This window comes from Ovis canadensis, chromosome 5 (assembly GCF_042477335.2).
Source record: "Ovis canadensis isolate MfBH-ARS-UI-01 breed Bighorn chromosome 5, ARS-UI_OviCan_v2, whole genome shotgun sequence".
NCBI classification, from domain to species: Eukaryota; Metazoa; Chordata; class Mammalia; order Artiodactyla; family Bovidae; genus Ovis; species Ovis canadensis.
Genome location: NC_091249.1, coordinates 114,714,918 through 114,736,147, shown reverse-complemented (window position 1 = coordinate 114,736,147; position 21,230 = coordinate 114,714,918). Strand labels below are relative to the sequence as shown.

At 37.8% G+C, this 21,230-nt stretch overlaps 2 protein-coding genes across 18 annotated transcripts in view; one reads left to right on the top strand and one right to left on the bottom strand.

The window, feature by feature from the left end:
- Positions 1-20,735, bottom strand: part of PPIP5K2 (diphosphoinositol pentakisphosphate kinase 2) — an 83,810-nt gene extending 63,075 nt beyond the window's left edge. For 12 of the 14 annotated variants that reach the window (XM_069590253.1, XM_069590238.1, XM_069590240.1 and 9 more), the window contains exons 1-7: positions 20,091-20,735; positions 12,826-13,212; positions 9,735-9,930; positions 7,002-7,092; positions 5,841-5,926; positions 4,354-4,508; positions 3,066-3,167 (exon numbers count right to left, since the gene is read on the bottom strand). In XM_069590253.1, coding sequence (XP_069446354.1) covers positions 3,066-3,167; positions 4,354-4,508; positions 5,841-5,926; positions 7,002-7,092; positions 9,735-9,930; positions 12,826-12,957 — 762 coding nt within the window. In that variant the 5' untranslated portion in view covers positions 12,958-13,212; positions 20,091-20,735. Of the gene's footprint in view, positions 1-544; positions 688-3,065; positions 3,168-4,353; positions 4,509-5,840; positions 5,927-7,001; positions 7,093-9,734; positions 9,931-12,825; positions 13,213-20,090 lie in introns of those variants that run through there. The other 2 variants (XM_069590250.1, XM_069590251.1) reach the window with 1 other exon arrangement.
- GIN1 (gypsy retrotransposon integrase 1) overlaps positions 19,909-21,230 on the top strand; it is a 37,235-nt gene continuing 35,913 nt past the window's right edge. For 2 of the 4 annotated variants that reach the window (XM_069590257.1, XM_069590256.1), the window contains exon 1: positions 20,164-20,555. The gene's annotated coding sequence lies outside the window, so the exon portion shown is untranslated. Of the gene's footprint in view, positions 20,556-21,230 lie in introns of all 4 variants that reach the window. The other 2 variants (XM_069590255.1, XM_069590254.1) reach the window with 2 other exon arrangements.

Below are 21,230 nucleotides of genomic sequence, written 5' to 3'. Positions count from 1 at the left end.
ATACATTACTTTAAAAAGATATATATCTGTAAATATATAACGGCAGGCAACAAATTAAAAAAAATACCTCTGTTTCCAGGAGGTATTTTTTGATACATCAGTCTATTTTACGTGTGAAAATTCTCAACACTGGAAGAGGTTATAATACAGCAAAACTGGTAAAATGAGGTTCTCTCTAAAAAATTATACTGAACATTATAAGGGAATACTAGAATGCATAATGCTGTGATCCTTCTCAAACTGTTTTAGTTTAACAAAAGGTATAAATGACTAAAAAATTATAGAAGAAAGTAACCACCAAAATAAAGATCTAAGCATGGAAGGAAGATTTATAAGGGCAGTGAGAATTCAAAAGCAGACAAGAGAGGGACAGGCACTCTAAGCAAAGCTAATAAACGCAAAGGGCAGATGAACGAAACAGCATGACATATTCAGGTGAGAGTACGTTATTTGCTATGGTTTCTACTGTAAGAAATAAGGTTTGTAGTACAGAGGGCAGGCCATGAAGTAGCTTGCATGCCAGCCTTAAAAGTCTGATTATTACCTTGTGGTCAATGAGGATCCACAAGAGAATTTTTAAGAGGAGGCTCATGATTCAGTTTACACCTAAGAAAGAACTCTCTATTAGACTCAGAGAAACAAAAGGCAAGGGAAAAAGGGAAAGATACATTCAACTAAATGCAGAGTTCCACAGAATATCAAGGAAAGAAGGTCTTCTTAAATGAACAATGCAAAGAAACAGAGGGAAACAACAGAATGGGAAAGACTGGCGATGTCTTGAATAAAATAGAGACTTTAAGGGAACATTTCATGTAAGGATGGAAACATAAGAGGACAAAAAGCCTAAGAACCTAACAGAAGAAGAGATTAAGAAGAGGCAAGAATACACAGAACAACAATACAAAAAAGGTCTTAATGACCCGGATAACCATGATGGTGTGGTCACTCACCTAGAGCCTGACATCCTGCAGTGTGAAGTCAAGTGGGCCTTTGGAAACATTATTACGAACAAAGCTAGTGGAGGTGATGGAATTCCAGCAGAGCTATTTGAAATCCTAAAAGATGATGCTGTTAAAGTGCTACACTCAGTATGTCAGCAAATTTGGAACACTCAGCAGTGGCCACAGGACTGAAAAAGGTCAGTTTTCATTCCAATCCCAAAGAAGGGCAATGCCAAAGAATGTCCAAACTATCATACAACTGCACTCATTTCACATTCGAGTGAAGTGAAAGTGAAAGTTGCTGAGTTGTGTCTGACTCTTTGAGACCCCAGGGACTATTCAGTCCATGGAATTCTCCAGGCCAGAATACCGGAGTGGGTAGCCTTTCCCTTCTCCAGGGGACCTTCCCAACCCAGGGAATGAATCTAGATCACCCCCCACTTTATAGGCGGATTCTTTACCAGCTGAGCCACAAGGGAAGCCTAAGAAAACTGGAATGGGTAGCCTAGCCCTTCTCCAGTGGATCCTCCTGACTCAGGAGCTGAATCTGTTCTCCTTCATTGTAGGCATATTCTTTACCAACTGAGCCATCCGGGAAGTCCACATGAAGTATTGTTACCCTGCTTATTTCACTTATATGCCGAGTACATCATTCAGAATGCTGGGCTGGATGAATCACAAGCTGGAATCAAGATTGCTGAGAGAAATTTCAACAACCTCAGATTAGCAGATAATACCACTCTAATAGCAGAAAGTAAAGAAGAACTAAAGAGCCTGTTGATGAAAGTGAAAGAGGAAGAGTGAAACAGCTGGCTAAAAACTCAACATTAAAAAAACTAAAATCATGGCATCCAATCCCATCACTTTGTGGCAAATAGAAGGGGAAAAACGTGGAAACAGAAACAGACTTTATTTTCTTGGGCTCCAAAATCACTGTGGACAGTGACTGCAGCCATGAAATTAAAGATGCTTGCTCCTTGCAAAGAAAGCTATGACAAACTTAGACAGTGTAATAAGAGCAGAGACATCAATTTGCCGACAAGGGTCCACGTAGCCAAAGCTATGGTTTTTCCAGGGGCCATGTACGGATGTGACAGTTGGATCATAAAGGAGGCTGCACGCTGAAGAATTGAAAGTCCTTGGACAGCAAGGAGATCCAACCAGTCCATCCTAAATGAAATCAGTCCTGCATATTCATTTGAGGACTGATGCTGAAGCTGAAACGCCAACTGACTCATTAGAAAACATCCTGATGCTAGGAAAGACAGGTAAATGTAGAAGGGGGCAGCAGAATATGAGATGGTTACACAGCATCACCAACTCAACGGACATGAATTTGAGCAAATTCCAGGAAATAGTAAAGGAAAGAGGAGCCTGGTGTGCTGCAGTCCATAGTGTCGCTAAGAGCTGGACACAACTTAGCGACTGAATGACAAGTTACACACAGACTGGCTGAAGGTGAAGCAATTAAGACCTTACTTGTCACCAACAGAAATCACACCTATTTTTTTGTAATCAATTACAGTTGTCAAAGCTATCTAAATATTTTTTACTCTGATTGATGCTTAGAAACTGTGGTGGTTATTAGACTCTAACCCACTATATTTTGGATTTTTAAATATTTTGATTAACTTTATTTCAATAAGATTTGTCTCCACTGTAATGCTGTGTGGTTTATTTTAAGCACTGAGGAATATTATTCTATAAAAAGCATCCATATGCTTAGATTGCCAAAGACATTCATTATGTAAATAAATTAAGAATCTCTAGTTATAAAGAAAGAGAAACAAAATAGAGGTCAGAGATAGCTAACTAAATGGACTTCCCATATGGCTCAGCGGTAAAGTGTCTGCCTGCCATGCAGAAGACCTGTGTTCAATCCCTGGGTCAGGAATATCCCCTGGAGAAGGAAATGGCAACCCACTCCAGTGTTCTTCCCTGGAAAATTCCACTGACAGAAATGCCTGGCAGGCTACAGTCCATGGAGTTGCAAAAGACCCGGACATGACTTAGCAACTATACAACAACAACAACAACAACAACAACAGCTATTGTAAACTCTTTTTTCTGATATCACTGGTAAACTCAAAATACAAACTTAAAATATACTTTACTCAATCCTACCTTAACATCAGTACCATCTGTAGGCATAAACTCTTCATATATATATGAGCCTGTTTTTCGTACATTGCTTTCTGGGGAGTAAACACTACTTCTACTGCCAATCTGAAAATAAAAGAAGTCTATCAATGTAAAAACCAAATTATTCTCTTTATAAAATATTCTTTTATCATTTATTTATATCATTGATATTCTAAAAAATTTTTTTAGTCTACAAATATTTAACAACACATAATGTAGTTGACACTACATTATTTCTTGCTATAACTTAAATAGCATAAAAATAGAATGAACACTTAGAACAGTGTTTCTAAGATTCAACCATACTGCTGAAGGTGAACTCTGCTTTCTCATTACTATAGAATTTTCCTCTGTATAAGTATTCAGTAATTCATTCATTTGCCTATAATATATATCTAGGCTGTTTTCTAAGATTTAGCTAGTAAAGCAATGTTGCTTCAAATGTTCTTTTAAATATTCCTGTGACAAGTATGTGCAGGAGTGTTCTATGGCATATACTCAAAGTGAAACCGCTAGTGATAGAATATGCTCACATTCAACTTACAAAATAATGCCAAAACCTTTTAAAAACCTTTTTGAATTAATTAGAGTCTCTCCAGCAATGTGTAGGTGCTCTCACTTATCTATAATTATCTACAACTCGGTATTGTCAGACTTAATATTTGCCATCCTAATGGACAGAGAACACATACCTCAGTGTGTTCCTGCTTTGCATTTCCATGACTGCTTATGAGTACATGTGCACTTTTAATACTGACATACTGCTAAGTTATATTTTAGAAGAAATATTGTGATTTAACAACATCTAGGCTTATGCTCATTTCCCAACTACCTCAATCTTTTTGATCTTGCTGATTCAGAAAGTAATTTAATGTCATTATCTTTTAGACTTGATTTACATTTTTTTATTATGGGTGCAATTTTGAGCATACTTTCATGTATTTAAAAGACCACTGGTATTATTTGTTCTAGGAACTATTCATTTGTAGGCCATTTTTCTAAAAAAATTTTGATCTTTACCTGAAATTCTCATATGATAGATTCATAAATGCAAGGTAAAAAGAAGATCTAATAACTTGCTTGGTATTCTGTATGTAAATTTAATAACTAGAATGATGCCTTGTTTCTCTAAATGATGACATCAAGTTTATTAATCTATCTCTCAATGATACATTCTTAAACATAGTTTTACTAAATACTTGATTACTTTTAGTAAAATTTATGCAACAATGTATAAAGAACAGTAGTCACTAGGCTAACAAAGGTTTACCTTTCGAAAAAGTCTTTGACTTCCACCACCAGCAGAGGTTGGATAATAAATGTAAACATTGTGATCTTCTGCACTGACTGGCTTTTCTACAAATGGCTTTTGGAAAACTTCCCCATTTACTTCTACATGATCTTCCCCTTCAATCAGATTGCATTCTACAAATTAAACATAATAGCAAGAAAAAAGTTACATACTGCTCAGTACCTAGATATAATATAACCACAATATTATTATTGAGGACTTGTTCACTAGAACAGAGGTTACAGAGAAACCTAACTGTGGATGATGCACTGATTTGTGTGTGTGTGTGTGTGGCTGCGCTGGGTCTTCGGTGCCACAGGTGGGTCTCCTCTCTCAGCTGGCTTCTCCTGTGCCGGAGCACGGCTCTGGGTGTGTGCGCTTCGGCAGCTGCAGTCTCTGGGCTCAGGAGTTGCAGCACACAGGCTTAGTCGCTCTGTGGCACGTGGAACCTTGGGGAATCAAGCCCTTGTCTCCTGCGTTGGCAGGGGAATTATTTACCAATGGACTACCAGAGAAGTCCTTGATTTGATTTTAATTAAAAATATTTATGCAAACGTATACCAGTATTTATTATCTATGATGACATAAGGAACTATATTCTTCAAAAATCTAATGGACCTGCTATAATGTTGGTATCTGGGTTTTAATCAAAGTTGCTCTAATGTATAACATGGTCACTAAAATTCCCCAAAACACTGTTATCAGAACATTCAATATTAAAACAAATAAGCATTCACCTTGCCCTTTTACACTATGTGTAACTTACATGCTATGCTGTAAATAAGCAGGAAAATGAAGCAAAAGGTGCTTTAAAATAATATTTCAAAATTCTTACTCATCAGAAGTATAGTTGTGGCATACTAGCATGAAGTTGGAGAAGGCAATGGCACCCCACTCCAGTACTCTTGCCTGGAAAATCCCATGGATGGAGGAGCCTGGTTGGCTGCAGTCCATGGGGTCGCTAAGAGTTGGACACGACTGAGCGACTTGACTTTCACTTTTCACTGAATTTCATGCATTGGAGAAGGCAATGGCAACCCACTCCAGTGTTCTTGCATGGAGAATCCCAGGGACGGGGGAGCCTGGTGGGCTGCCGTCTATGGGGGTCGCACAGAGTTGGACACGACTGAAGCGACTTAGCAGCAGCAGCAGCACGAAGTTATGTTATAGACTCACTTACTTCAATCAATACAAATTTATTAAGTACGTAAAAATTCTTATGATTCTCAGAGATATCAAATATGGACCCAATAAATATATGATATACACCTCCTAGTTATAGTTAGCCTTCTAGCTCATAATATCCCATTTTAATTGAAATTTAATTGCCTATTTGGATCATTTAAAAAAAATTGAATAGAATGCATAAGTTGTTTAAATTCTATTTAATTATAGAGGAGAGTGGCTCAGAAGTCTTTGTTAAGAGACTTTTAAAAGAGAGCTTGTTTGAAATCTCTTACTCTTACCTTTGGGATTATTTGGGTCACGGTTCAAAATTGCATAACGAGGAAGCAAAATCCCTTCAGCTTGAAGAATACTATACACTTCTCTCCTGAAGAAAAAAGAGAATACCCTTATTGTTTTGCTAATGTTTCATGATAAGTATATTACTGTACTATTTATAAAGTATATTACTACTTTTCTATCACTAAAAAAGTCATGTATATAGTCTTTCTTTATAAGTAAACAAATGTCATTTAAAATACTGAAGAAATGTATTCTAAGGAAATATTCAGTAATATCAGAATAAAAGTGTATGTACAAAACTTTCTGTGGCATATTAAAATATTAATTTTTAAAAGTGGGAATGTAAATGTATAAAAGAGAAATGGCTAATTTAAGTTGCTATATCACAGACAAAATATCAACTAAAGTATTAAAAATCTTATATTTAAAGACTATTTAATGACACGGAAAAATGTTTATGGTCTTTAAAGAGAATATTGATCCTAATTCTGTAAAATGTGAGTGCACATATGTATTGCTTTCTATATGAAAAAATATGGTAGATGCAGTGGCAGGGTTAAATTAAATGCCTTTCTTCATTTTATTTTCTAAATTTCTCAAAATGAATGCAGACAAAGACACACACACACACACAAACACACATATATGCACTCCACATATATTTACATTTGTAATATACAGACATCTATTAATATGAAAACCTTGGAAAAATGTTATGTCAGATATTAATAACATTACTAAGAAAGGAAAAAAAATAAATAGAAAAATAAAAACTATAAGACCTTATACTTTATATAACATTTTCTTATATATAACCTCTTACTGTAATGCTAACACAGAATAAAATAGAATACTAGTGAAATTATAAGGGTAGCCATTAATAGCATCAATTAAATGCAATATATGCATTTGTATTTTACAATTTCTCTTAGATATCTATGCTTTTGATGTGTTAAATGAATTGCTAAGATATATAGTAACATATTTCTCAAAATGGTTCCACTTTACCAGTTTCTTCATCTATAAAACTGGACACAAATATTTATTACTAAGTATTATTTCACGGATACCACAAATTTATATATATTGGTACCATGCCAGCTTAGGTAGATACTAAATAAATGTTGATTTTCCTCCCTTCAGCCAACTTAACCACTCACCTATCTTGTATGAGATACTGCATATTCAAGTCATTGATTACAAATGGATTCCTGAGTTTGGCATAGGCAACTGCTTTGTCCAGTGGAAATCCTAAGAATACATATTATTAACATACTCTGTACAATCTCAAGGTAAATTGACATCTCTAACTTAATCAACTTTAATTTATGCCACATCCCATAAAAGGCTAATTTCATTATGCATATAGCTGTTTTTAATAAGATGTAGAATAATAAATACATAAAACTTGATTTATCTTGTACTACTAAATCAATCTTATTTTTTCTTAATTTGATTGGTAAGGCACAGCAAGTCAGTGGTTATATAACTCCATTTAGAGTACTGATATGTTTAGTTGACGCTTCAAAGTCAGCCGATAGAAGGTAAGACTACCTCATACATAAACAGAAATCTATACATAAATAACACAATTGTATTACAATCATCTGGTGGTCTTTTTAAAAAAGTTTATGTGACTCCTCACTTAAGATATTTTGATGCTATACACACAAATTAGCTGATGATTCAAAGAAACTGAGGCATCTTTAAAAATAGCAAAAGAAAAAATTTAATTTATATTAAAATTAAAATAAAATAATAATATAAAAATTTATATTCAACAGACATGCTCCAAATATAAAATATATGAGCAGAACATGCTTGTTGTTATTGATACTAGGTCAATGTTCACACAACAGAAATTACGTTCTTAAAATTTCTAGACTTTGATAAAATTACTAATTACAATGAAAAACAAATCAAAAAGCAGATTTATAATAAGAGATTTTTAAAAATCTAAATTATTTTAATGGTTATACTTCATTTTCTGTATTGACACTAAAAGACTCCAATTTTATTCATCAACATGTATGATTAAGAATGGTAGGATACAAAAAAAGTTAAAAGCATAAACTAGGTCCTAACTCTATCTTTCATTAGCTGTGTGACCTTGGGCAAGTTTATTTCACATCTCTAAGTCTCCAATTCCCAGCTGCAAAGGGATATTTTAACAGTCTTACCTAGAAAGGTTTTTGGGAAATCAAATAAAATAGTCCATATGAAACATTTATTACAGTATCTGGCATAATAACTATTAAATAAATGTTAATTTATTATTCCCTAAGTAACAATATTTTAATACATATCTTTTCTAAGGAAAAGGGTAACAGCAGGCACACATAATATTTAACTATAGTATGCTACATTGTATCTGTGAAGATACTATTTTGTAGCATTATCAGAATAGTTAAGAGAGAAAGTGTTAAACCTGAAGTTAAAATAAAAACAACTATGGTTTAAAAAACTTTATTTCTAAATTAACATTTAAATACTCTATACCAAGAATCACTTGGCCACAAATCACAGACCCTTCCAGTTTTATGACTAAGAATTCATCACTTACTGTAAAGATATCACAATGTCTATGGTTTGAAGCCTTCTAACAGAATTCAGGAAATAAGAAAACCTTATATAGTCATTACCCTGCTTTTGCTGCTGTTAAAGAGAGAGCATACGGGATACGACCTTAGGTAGTAGCTAGATTTTATAAGCAAATAACTAACTTTCACTTAATAAATATAAAGAACCATGTGACAGTAAGGAAAGAACACCTTACCCTCCAGGTTAAGCAAACTTTTAAGATTCTCTGAAATGAGTATCTTCAGTCTGTAAAGAAGACCAGGGCTTTGGCTTCTACGTGAAATAATGAAAATCGATACATATCTCCTCTACAGGAATACAGTTTTAACCTGCTGCATCCCCTATTGCTAAAGGCAATGCTTTTTAAACACCTCACTACAGTGAAACTTTAACACAACTGGAGCTCAGTTTGGTAACAGAAATGATTTACTGTGAATACATTTATTATATGAGTGCATATATTTCAGAGTTCTAAGTAAAAACTCAGATTCCTTGGTTATAAATTTGCAGATATACACAATAACTTTTGATTTGTGCACTTTGTCTGACTCTGCGACCTCATGGACTGTAGCCCACCAGGCTCCTCTGTCCATGGGATTCTCCAGGCCAGAGTACTAGAGTGGGTCACGATTCCCTTCTCCAGGGGATCTTCCCAACCCAGGGATCAAACCCGGGTCTCTGGCATTGTAGGCAGATTATTTACCATCAGAGCCACCAGGGAAGCCCAAACTATGAAGTAATACTGAAGCTTAATTGATATTTCAGTGTGATTTATAAAAAACAGCAAACAAAAATTCAAATATTATGTTCTTAAGAAATAAAGTATGAATAAGAATAGGAGGAATGACAGATCGTTTTCTGTATGGTAAAACATATTGGTTTATAATACTCAAAAATCAGTAATTTACTAAGAAACTTAAGAGTTGCAAACAAAGATATACATTCAAAAGTTCATCACAACTCTATTTTTAATAGTAAAAACTGGAAACCATCTTACTTTTAGGATACTGGTTAAGCATAATATATTATATCCACAAGATGATATATGATCATACTATTAAAAACTAGCTTTTTTGACGAATGAGATAATGGAGAAAACTGCTTGATGTAATTAGGTTAAAAATTAAATATAAAATTACAAGTACATTATAACATTAAATGTTTTTTTTAAAAATAAACACAGAAAAAAGACTGGAAATATATCAAAATGTTAATATCATTTATCTGTGAGACTAGGTGAGTTTTATTTTATTTTTCCATTTTATCTATTAGTTTTATAGTCAGAGAGGTTTCCCTCCCTGTCTTTTTAATACCTTTAGAATGAAAAGAAATAAGACAATCACACAAAGGCCAGTTTTCCACTGGTTCATTCAAAATAACATCCTCTTCAAATACTACTACTGTGATATATTTAAATAAGGAGATCCGTTCAAGAATTTCCTTCATTGGTTTGGATTTGGATTTCTTTGCCATGGAACATATTCCAACCACAATCTGCCTTTCTGGAGGCTAAAACAAAAAGAAAACAAAAATAAGGTTGACTTGATAACATCTCCAAAGTACAGCTATCTTAAATCTCTCTCAGCAGTAGATAAGGCATGCAATGAATCAATAGAAGTGACAAATTAACCAAACGGACATTTTTCAAGATTATATTGTTGTTACAAAAAAATAGGTTTATACAAAGGTCTGGAAATAATTTTTTTGAGTTTCAGAACACCACAATTTTCATTTAGTTTTCAAACTTAAATACTTCTTTAAGTGGCTCAGGCATTTATTTGCCTTCTTTGCACCAAAACAGAGCAAGTAAGGCCTAAAATAAAAAGGACAATGGGAGAGAGATAAAGAACTCTCTTTCCTAAAATAAGACGTTCTCATTACAAAGCTATGCAGTGTTAAACTACTTTTGTAGATTGAGTTTGAATGTATGTTGATCACCAATGAAAACTTAAAAGGAAATTTCAGAGAAAGCCACACTGCTAAACAGAGGTGTCTATGCTCTTGACACCCCAATCTCCATACTCAACACAACTAGTTTACAGTGTTGCTCATCTCTGGTACCCTTGCGACAGCTCAAATGCCATGATTTAGCCTGAAATTTAAAATGCAGAATACAGAAACAACTTATGAGGTTCTTTAATTATTCAAGATTCATCCTAAGGTCTTTGCATTCAGATACTTTGGGCTTATCAAATATAAAGCAGTGGCCACTTTTCCGTTTCAGGTCTTCTCTCTTCAGTATTTCATGTGACATTATAATCTGGGCTCAAAAGTGTTTCACTAGACTCTCTTATTATAAATCTAAAAGTAACACTGGATAACACCTGAATCGTTGTTCTTCATGCTTAGCATCGTTTGTTTATTGCCTCCTCTCACTCATGAAATTTAGAGTTCAAAATTGGTACTGGATTAGATGTTACCAAAGACTGTAAATCCTAACCTCCCTAGGATCTGCTTTCACTCTGATCATTCACTCTTACGTTCTTCTTCAATTCTTTCCTGATCAAAAGCCTTGACACAGTTCATTATGATGTTCCTAATGTAGACTTTCCCAGACAAGAAGAGTATTCAACCTAACATCTTTGATATCTTAAAAACAGAACAATCTAGAACATATCATTTCTTCAACCTATTGGTCAAATGAACCAAATCAAGCTCCTCAGAAGTAACAACTATGCACCACCAATGTGAACTCAATTTAATTAATACCAGTCTTCCAAGAACTATGCTAAACACTGAAGAGTTACATATATAGGAACTCCCTGTCTTCAAGCGCTTTGAATCTAACAGGGAACACAGTAATACAGTTCATAATGATAACAGAAGTACAGACGTCAAGTACAGAAGTAGTTCTGATGAGAAAACATTCAAGTTCCTCATGGGAAAAAGAGCCAAGGAGAGGGGAAAGAATGAACAACACAAAATCTGAGGTTTCAAAGAATAAAAAATCATTCACGAGGTATCCAAAAAGGAGAGACATTTCATAGAGGTCAAGGAGTACTTAAAATAGTAAAGAGGCACAGGACAAGATGGAGTATGTGGGAAATAATCTGATACTGCTTAAGCATAAAAGACAGAAGAGAAGACACACAAGTGCAGTTCTAGACACAGGAGAAATAAAAGTCCTTATATGGAAGAAGACGCGACATGGTTTATCAGTGCTATTCTCAATGTGCTCAGAAGAACTCTAACAAAGAGGTACAGATGGCAGAGGCAGAATCAACAGTACTTTCCAGTCTAAGTCAGTCAGGGAAGCTCTGCTTTTATGTTACTGGACTTCTACACTCTAGATGAAGACGTTTTAGCTGATATGAAGTTTGAAAATCATCGCTTTTTTCCTGGGGTGAGATGTGGGGTGGGATAGATTTTAAATGGGTGACAGCCTGATTTTGCATTTCAAATATATATAACTGCACCGTGAAAGCTGTTACTAAATAACTATGACAATATTTGAAGTCATCTAATAACTATTTTTAGTACATTTTTACTACTTACATCAAGTATAACACATTTTTGTTTCAAAACGAAATTCTCTTTTCAATTGGCAATATAAGAAAAACATATTTTATGTAAGTTTGTATTTGAAATCAGTTCTGTACGTGTAAAGGGACAAAAATGATGAGCAATAAAAATGTTGAGCTAACCTTAGCAAAATAAACATAATAAATATTTATTAAAGATTTGGTATGGTTTACACACATACACATACAAACTCCCATAAATACTTGAGGTAGTTTCTCCTAGCTACACAGTTTAGACTTCTGAATAGTTAATAAATAGGGGTATCTTCAGGTTAATAAGCACCATTTGTGTTGCTGCTGCTGCTAAGTCGCGTCAGTCATGTCCGACTCTGTGAGACCCCATAGGCAGCTCAACAGGCTCCTCTGTCCCTGGGATTCTCTAGGCAAGAATACTGGAGTGGGTTGCCATTTCCTTCTCCAATGCATGAAAGTGAAAAGTGAAAGTGAAGTCGCTCAGTCATGTCCGACTCTTAGCGACCCCATGGACTACAGCCAACCTGGCTCCTCCGTCCATGGGATTTTCCAGGCAAGAGTATTGGAGTGGGGTGCCATTGCCTTTTCCAAAACTCTTTTCCTTATGGCCCTGATTCTCTTTCTCCTTGTCACTTTTTCTCCCCAGCCCTGTGTTATACTAGGCATATCACTGAAAGATACTAAAATAGTCATTATGAAACAACTTAGAAATGTGACCTCTAATTGTCTTCCTGAAGCACTATAGAGTCAATAGTGTTACTAATGAAACACAGTCCGTTTCTTCAGTTTAAAAATTTCCAACGAAATTCAATGTGGGGGAAAAAAAAAATCTTCCCTGTTTAAGACAATGTATCAATTCCCCTTCACAATGATCAGTAAAAAGCTTACTGGTCTTCAAGGAAACACTTACAGACTCATCTTCCTCCTCCTCATCTTCATCTGCATGGTGGAAGAAGTGCCGATAATTTCCAGCGTTTATTTCTGTATCTTCAGGTCCAACAAAGAATCTGGGGGCTTCACTCATTTTTATTTCATTTGACATAAATATAATTTAAATGTGCTATGCTAAAACTGTTTCTAAATGAACAGTACCTGAAAAAAGCATTCTCTCTATACTAACTGACACATGGGTCTGTTGCAGCTTGTTTCTGCTTATACAATCACTTGAACGTGTGATGACAGTTAGTTGGCAAGTGTTCATTTGTTCTCAGATATCATTACTTCATTGTTGATGCAGTTTAAAAGACAAAGATAGTGAGGCTACTTCTTCAGTGAGTTGATATGGCAATCCTTTTACCTAAAAAGCAATGAAAAAATTAATTTTGGAGACTGTACTTCAAAAACACTCAAGTAGAAATAACTTTGACATTTGTAAAATTATTACCAATAACTTGATTTATAAATGAAAAGACACTTTCTCTCATAAATTTGAGAAATTTATACTCTCATCTTCAATATACATATTGAATATGTGACAAAGATGATACAAGATAACAAGATTAAAAAAAAGACTACACTAAATCCCTCAAGTCTAAAAATGTCTAGTGAATTGACAGAAAATTACTCAAATTATAACAAAATCATAAAAAGACAAATCCCTCTGGACACAGTTTAGCAATATCTGAAGGGCATGGAAAAGAATAGATGAAATATAATGCAAGCTTAAAAACGACTGACAACTATACAACAATCTAAATTACATTAAATCAATTTCTAAAAGGCTTCAATTTGTAAAAGTTCAATCTGCAAAGTTTTTTGGGGGGACCATAACCATTCTGCATTTTGGTCTCATATATAAATCAACAAAACAATATTAGAACGAAAACAAGATTTCATTATAACAGCAGCTCTTAAACTTTTAGAGTCAAAAACTCTTTTGCAATACTGTGTAATAGCTATAAATGAAGTATAACCTTTAAAAGTTGTGAATCACTGTACCATATACTTGAGTGGACTCTGGGAACTGGTGATGGACAGGGAGGCCTGGCGTGCTGCAGTTCATGGGGTCGCAAAGAGTCAGACACGACTGAGCGACTGAACTGAACTAAACTGAACTTACATAATTGTTGGTTAATCACTAAGTCATGCCCAACTCTTCTGCAATCCCATTGACTGTAATCCACCATATTCCTCTGTCCATGGGATTTCCCAGGGAAGGATACTGTTAAAACCTAACCTATTATAGATGGAGAAACAGTGGAAACAGTGTCAGACTTAATTTTTTTGGGCTCCAAAATCACTGCAGATGGTGACTGCAGCCATGAAATTAAAAGACGCTTACTCCTTGGAAGAAAAGTTATGACCAACCTAGACAGCATATTCAAAAGCAGAGATATTACTTTGCCGACTAAGGTCCGTCTAGTCAAGGCTATGGTTTTTCCAGTGGTCATGTATGGATGTGAGAGTTGGACTGTGAAGAAGGCTGTGCGCCAAAGAATTGATGCTTTTGAACTGTGGTGTTGGAGAAGACTCTTGAGAGTCCCTTGGACTGCAAGGAGATCCAACCAGTCCATTCTGAAGGAGATCAGCCCTGGGATTTCTTTGCAAGGAATGATGCTAAAGCTGAAACTCCATTACTTTGGCCACCTCATGCGAAGAGTTGACTCATTGGAAAAGACTTTGATGCTGGGAGGGACTGGGGGCAGGAGGAGAAGGGGACGACCGAGGATGAGATGGCTGGATGGCATCTCAGACTTGATGGACGCGAGTCTGAGTGAACTCTGGGAGTTGGTGATGGACAGGGAGGCCTGGCGTGCTGCGATTCATGGGGTCACAAAGAGTCAGACACAACTGAGTGACTGAACTGAACTGGACTGAACAGTATTAGATGTGGCAATACAAAGTAAACATGAACCTTTTTCTTAAGGAGCTTAAGGTCTAGAAGGAAGACAGCCAAGTAAATTAACATTTTCTGTTTTAGTGTGGTAAGTGCACCAACAAAGCTGGACAACAGAAATATGCAGTAACGTCTCTATTCATCTAAGGAGGCAACAAAGAGAGCTTTTTATCAGTACATATAAAAGCATGTTCACTTACATATACATATATGTATGCAAGTATGTATATATGTACACACTTTATGGCATTACTTTAAAATTGTACTTTTCCCCTAATTTAGCTACTCTAATGAAAGCAATAAAAATCCTGTTCTACAGGCAGAGTTGAAAATTAATTTTCAAAATTAGCTAGTGTCCATCATGAAAAGTCTAGAGTACATAAAAATGAAATTTTAGAGATCAATAATACCATGACCCAGTGGCAGAACTACTGAATGTAATTCCTAGTTATGGAATTACGGGGCTGTATTTACTACTAGTCCCTTTACAATATATTTTCCCAAATGTTTGAGCTACTTTATACATGTATTACGTGTGAGTAGAAATATGCTTTTGGAGAAAAATGTGTATCTTATACATTTCTTCCAAGAGTATTAATAAATGATTTACCTGTCCTCTTCTCTTCATTTAAATTCTGTTTCAGTCTTCAACACTGCTTCAAGTATATAAATGTATGTCCCCCATCTGATTAAGAGTTTAGGTCTGAATGTCTCATTCACTCATTTGGAGAGAGACAACACACAAATCAACAAATAAATGTATATTAGGAAGACCTTAATAATATAATGATATTTGAGTAGAAATCTGAATTAAATGAGGAAACCAGTCATGGAGTTATATAAGAGCATTCCAGCTAATAAACAAACTATAAAGGTCTTAAACACAGAAATACTTGGCATATTTCCTATGACCAAGGAAAAGTAAGGAGACCACTGCAGCTGGAGCAGATCAAGAAAACAAAGAAAAAATGGCAGGAAATAAAGTTGGAAAAGTAACTAGGATGCATACAGAGGACTGAGAATCCCCAGTAAGAGTTTTCAATTTTATTAAATGTGACTGGATTTAAAAGAACGGGAGAAGCAGAGGCAAGATATACTGACAATTCTTTAGAAGGGCTTTGCTATAAAGGTAGGCAAAGGCCTTCTTTTTTGTTTCTCTTCTGATATATAAATGATACTTACAAATACCAGCTAGTGGTTAAAAGTGTGGATTCTGGAGCCAAAAAGACTTGATGGTGAATCTTAATTCCAGTAGCTGTGTGACCTTGAGCAAGTTATTTAATCTCTCAAAGCCTCAGTGAAAGTGAAAGTGAAGTCGCTCAGTTGTGTCTGACTCTGCGACCCTGTGGACTGTAGCCCACCAAGCTCCTCTGTCCATGGGATTCTCCAGGCAAGAGTACTGGAGTGGGTTGCCATTTCCTTCTCCAGGGGATCTTCCCGACCCAGGGATGGAACCCAGGTCTCCCTCATTGCAGGCAGACGCTTTAACCTCTGAGCCACCAGGGAAGCCCAATTGTACCTATCTTTCAAGTCCTTTGACAGATTAAGTTATATTTTAAAAGGTCTTATATCCCACTGGAGAAGGAAATGGCAACCCACTCCAGCGTTCTTGCCTGGAGAATCCCAGGGATGGAGGAGCCTGGTGGGCTGCCGTCTATGGGGTCGCACAGAGTCGGACACAACTGAAGCGACTTAGTAGTAGTAGTAGATCCCACTGCTCAGGCAATATTCCATACCAATTTTATCAAAACATTTGGGAGAAGGGCCCAGGTACTTTTATGGCTCCTCAGATTCTAATGTGCAGCCGACTTTGAGAACCAGTGTACAACTCAAAAACAGAAGGGGGAGTGTAAAACAATGGAAGCACATAGTAAGCAAAACATGTGTTTGCTCCTTCTGAGAGCATGCTATTATTATAGCAAATCTGATGATCTGATAAAAAACGCAAGTGATGAAACAGAGTCTTGTCTTCTCGATGCCTGGCACATCAAACATCAAGCACCTAACAAATATTCCTCCACAAACTTTTTCCTAACAATTTCCAAGATTTTTTTCTCTGAATCATTCCCTTTGACCTTTGGTCACCTGCAACCTTGACACTATTTAACTGTTTTGGTTACATATATCCCTTCAAAACATGATAAGCTTCAAGAGAATGAACATTTATTCAACATTGCTACCTGATAATTTGTAAACTCAGAGCCTCCCAACACATAGCCTCAGCATGAATCAATACTTTAAGCATATGCCCAAAAAACTGCCTTAGCATTTTTGGCACCTGGAACCCCCTGGCCAGTTGCCTCCAACACTGCTCTCTTCAGTTTCTCCTGGAAACACTGCCCAAACACTTATCATTTTCTATGCATGCTCTAACAAGAAAGAAAGTTTGGAAGCAGTTATGACTTTGTAATTTAGCAATTATTCTCAGCCATACTAGGATTAGAGATATTTTCCTCATTTGATAAATGCTTGCAGTACATAAATGTCCATCATTATAAATGAGGTTCACATGAAGCAAAGAAAGTTCTAGAAATTCAACTGTAATCACACAATCAATAAGAGTTGTAAAAACAAATCAAATCCAGGTCCAAAGACCATCATAAACACTTAAGGGCAAAATCAGGACTCCACAGTCCTTATCACAGCATTATAGTGAGTGAAGTCGCTCAGTCATGTCCAACTCTTTGCGACCCCGTGGACTGCAGCCTACCAGGCTTCTCCTCCCATGGGATTCTCCAGGCAAGAATACTGGAGTGGGTTACATTTCCTTCTCCGGGGGTATCTTCCCGACCCAGGGATCTAACTGGGGTCTTCCGCATTGGAGGCAGATGCTTTAACCTCTGAGCCACAGGGAGGCCCTATCACAGCATTACACATACTTAATGAATACTTATAAAACAAAGTATGAAATAAATCTATTTTTTGTTCCCCCCCACCCAAGTGGAATGTACACTGAAGCACAAGATGAGATTGCATGGGCATGACAGGAGAGTAAAGACATTCTAAATGAATTGCTATTTCACCTGAATCCCTGATAAACCAAATATAGCATATGCATTTCCACATTATAGAGTATTTCAATCAACCTACATCCTCTGTCATAAATTCCAAAACACCTGTTTGACTTTAAAGACATTATATTATACAAATATCAAAGTTGAGCCTTTCCCATTTTAAAGATTCTTTCTATAGCAATAGTCCCATAAAGGACTGGCTACATCAGAATTACCTGGGAATATCTGTAAAAACCAAAGTTACTAGACCTACCACAAATTTTCTGCAGCAGCATTTCTTAACCAGATAATCTATATTTTAGCAAATCAATGTATAGCCAGATTTGGTAATCTGTTTATTTGTGCAAAACACAAACACCTCTTAAGGCTAACTTCTAAATTTGAAATTAGTACATGCTACTGAAGTATCCACACTCAAAAGCACTGGTTCTCAAACTCTATATTGCGTTGCAATCACTTGGAGGGCTTGTTAAACCACTAAACTAAGAGCCTGGAGGTCACACCTCTGCCAGCCCTCAAACACCCTCTCCCATCCTTTATGCTCCATAGCATTCTGGATCTATCTTAATGTTTCCACTAGAGTTATGGTTTTCCTCCCCAGCTTTTTGTGAAAATTTTCAAATATTCAGAGAAATGGAAAGAACAGCTTACTGTAAACTCCTATATACCCACCACTGGACTCAACAACGGCTCTACTATCTAAGCTGTTGACTTCAACACATGCCACCTCTAAATACTTTAGTATGCATCTCCCAAAAGCAAGGGCATACTCTTATATAACCACAATATCATTTCCACATAAGAAAATCAATGGTTCTACCATACTATTCAAATGTAGTTGAATGGATGCTTTTAGAGAACAAAGATGTCACATATATACATTCCCAGTACTTTTACATAGCATTTATTTGGGTGAGGAGTAAGTGTTCCACCAATTGCTAAATTTAACACCCTCACAACAACCACCCTGCAAGTCAGGAGTTTAAAGCTTAAACAGCAAGCTTTGATTTGATACAACCTGCACCTTCTGCCCAACCATTTAATCACTTGCTTTAAACAAAGCCATGTAAATTATTTTGGCTTATGAATTATTTAATTCTGCCTCAGAATAGTAAAGCTCCGTGAAAACAGCTTGTGCCGATCGTTAGACACAAGTAGAAATCTCAAATATTTTTCTTAGCAATACTTTCAGCTACTGAAAACGTTAGGGAAGAAACTGGAAGCTTTGACGCATACTGGTAGGACAAAGGTAATGTAACAGTTAAAAAATTCAGATTGTTGAAGTCTGAAAAACCGGCTTTTCAATACCGGTTCGAACGTTTACTAGCAGCAAAAATTTACTAGGGCAAGTTAAGTGAGGCTTAGAGATGAGCCTTAGTTCCTACCTCTGTCAAATGAGAATAATAGTCTAATTCACCTCATAGAATCGTTCAGAGAAGTACAGAAGAAAAGACGTAAAGCACTTGAGACACACAAGAACTCAGTGAATTGCAGCTATCTTTTTTTAATTTTCTGAAACCAAACCTTTATTTTTCACGCGGAATTTTCAGCAGCGAAGCAAAACCCTGTCCCACTGCAGAGCTAAGATCAGCAGGGAGGCTTCCTATTACCACAGCCAAGCCTCCCCGCACACGGACGCCGAGGCTAGCGTTCTGCACAGGACTGCAAAGGTCGCAGGCGCCAGGAAGCCGCGGAGAACCTGGTCCGGGGTCCCCAGCCTTCACCCCTTCTCCCTCGGAAGCGCGAGGACGCCACCCTCTCCCAACCGGTTCGGCGCGACAGGGACCCGCAACCTCCTCCGCGGAGGAGGACGGGGCTTTGGGTCTCCTCGAGCCGGGCTTCCTCGAGCGGGGCCTCCTCGAGCGGGGCCTCAAGCGGGGCGGAGGGAGGAGGCGAGGGGCAGAGGGACGAAGACTGAGGAGGGAAAGGGAAAACAGCCGTTCTCCACCTCCCCTCCCCAAACTCGAGATTGCCGACTCTGGTGGAACGAAACCGCCAGAGCCTCGCTAGCGCCTTGCGAGCTAAGGTGAGACCTCCGTTATCTCAAAAGCCCAGAAGAGGGAAGGAATGGAGGAGGAGGAAGTCGCGGAGGAAAAATGCAGACGCCGAAGGATCCCTTCCAGGCTGTGACGGCCACTCCTCCACACCCGGGCAGCCTTTCTCTCTGACCACACGCCCCGCGGAGGAGCGGCAGCCAGAGGTTTCAAACAGCTGCCCTGCGGCGGCCGCAAACCTCTGGGGACTAGGCTCCGCATCTCCATTCTCCACGGTTCTCCATTCTCCTCAGTTCTCGTCCCCCCCGTCCCCCCACCAAGCCCCCCGCACCTGCCACGGCTGCGGTCGTCACGGAAACTGCAGGAGATGTCCGAGTCCATTCAGGGACTCCATTCCCCCCCTTAGTCCCGGGGGAGCGGAGGTTGGGGGGCGGTCAGGATTGAGGCGCCCGTCAAAGACTCCAGCTGCTGGCAGGAACGTGGGTCCTCTCTCCTCAGCAGCAGCTGAAAGGCCCACAAAAGAGGTACCGAAGGTACTACCGCAGCTCGCGAAGCCCGATCACGCCTCTTCCCCTCCCCCTCCGGGTCTCACACAGAAACCTCCCCGGGCGGAATGATTTCCGGCGAGAGCCAAACGGTCCGCGCCTAACCTTTTCTGACCGCGGCTCCGAGACACCCGCCCCCGGCAGAAACACGCCCCCTGTAAACCACCACGCGGATAGTTCCGCTTCCGGCAGCACCACATAAGTCGCGAGAGGAAGCTTAAGTCTTGACGGTAGCCTTTTGGACCACTTCGGTGAGTGGTCGTTTTAGTGTACTCTCACAGCTGCTGATCGTTTTAAAATGAGGCGTGACCTGACTAATTTCAAAGCCGGGAGAGGCGACCGGTTTAAAGGGTTTAATTGGCTTTGTGAAGATTGCGCAGGCGCCGTTGGGGAGAGAGGGCCCTGTTTGGGGCGTTACGCCGCCACCGCCCGCTGAGCGGCCAAGGGGAGAGTTCCGTTGTCGGGCTGAGGGAGGCTCCTATCCAAGATAAAATTATTGGAGGAATTAAGTAATAAGTATTAACAGTATTCGCTGGTTTCATTTAATGTTTTACCAGGGACAAAGTGTGAAAAAAAAAAACCTAATTGAACCCTGAGTTTTACTTAACGGGTCATTTTCTTGCTTACGCTAAATTTAGCTGGACCTTGCCCCTAAGAGTTAGTTAACAAGTAACCAGAACGCTCTGGAAATGCTCGAAATAGCGTCTGAAACAGAGCAAACTCGGAAGTTGAGTGTGGCATTTGGCTGAAAGGAAAGGATTCTCCCCCGCTCCCCTTACTTTACCCTGTTTGTCATTTCATCAGGTATTTCCCGTTTTTGCCCCAGATCAAAAATCCGGGAGAGCAATGCGAGCTTACAAGAGAATCTTGTCCTTTTGTTTTAAAAGAAAATTACACCTCTGTGGGTTTTCTTTTAAGTTAGTATG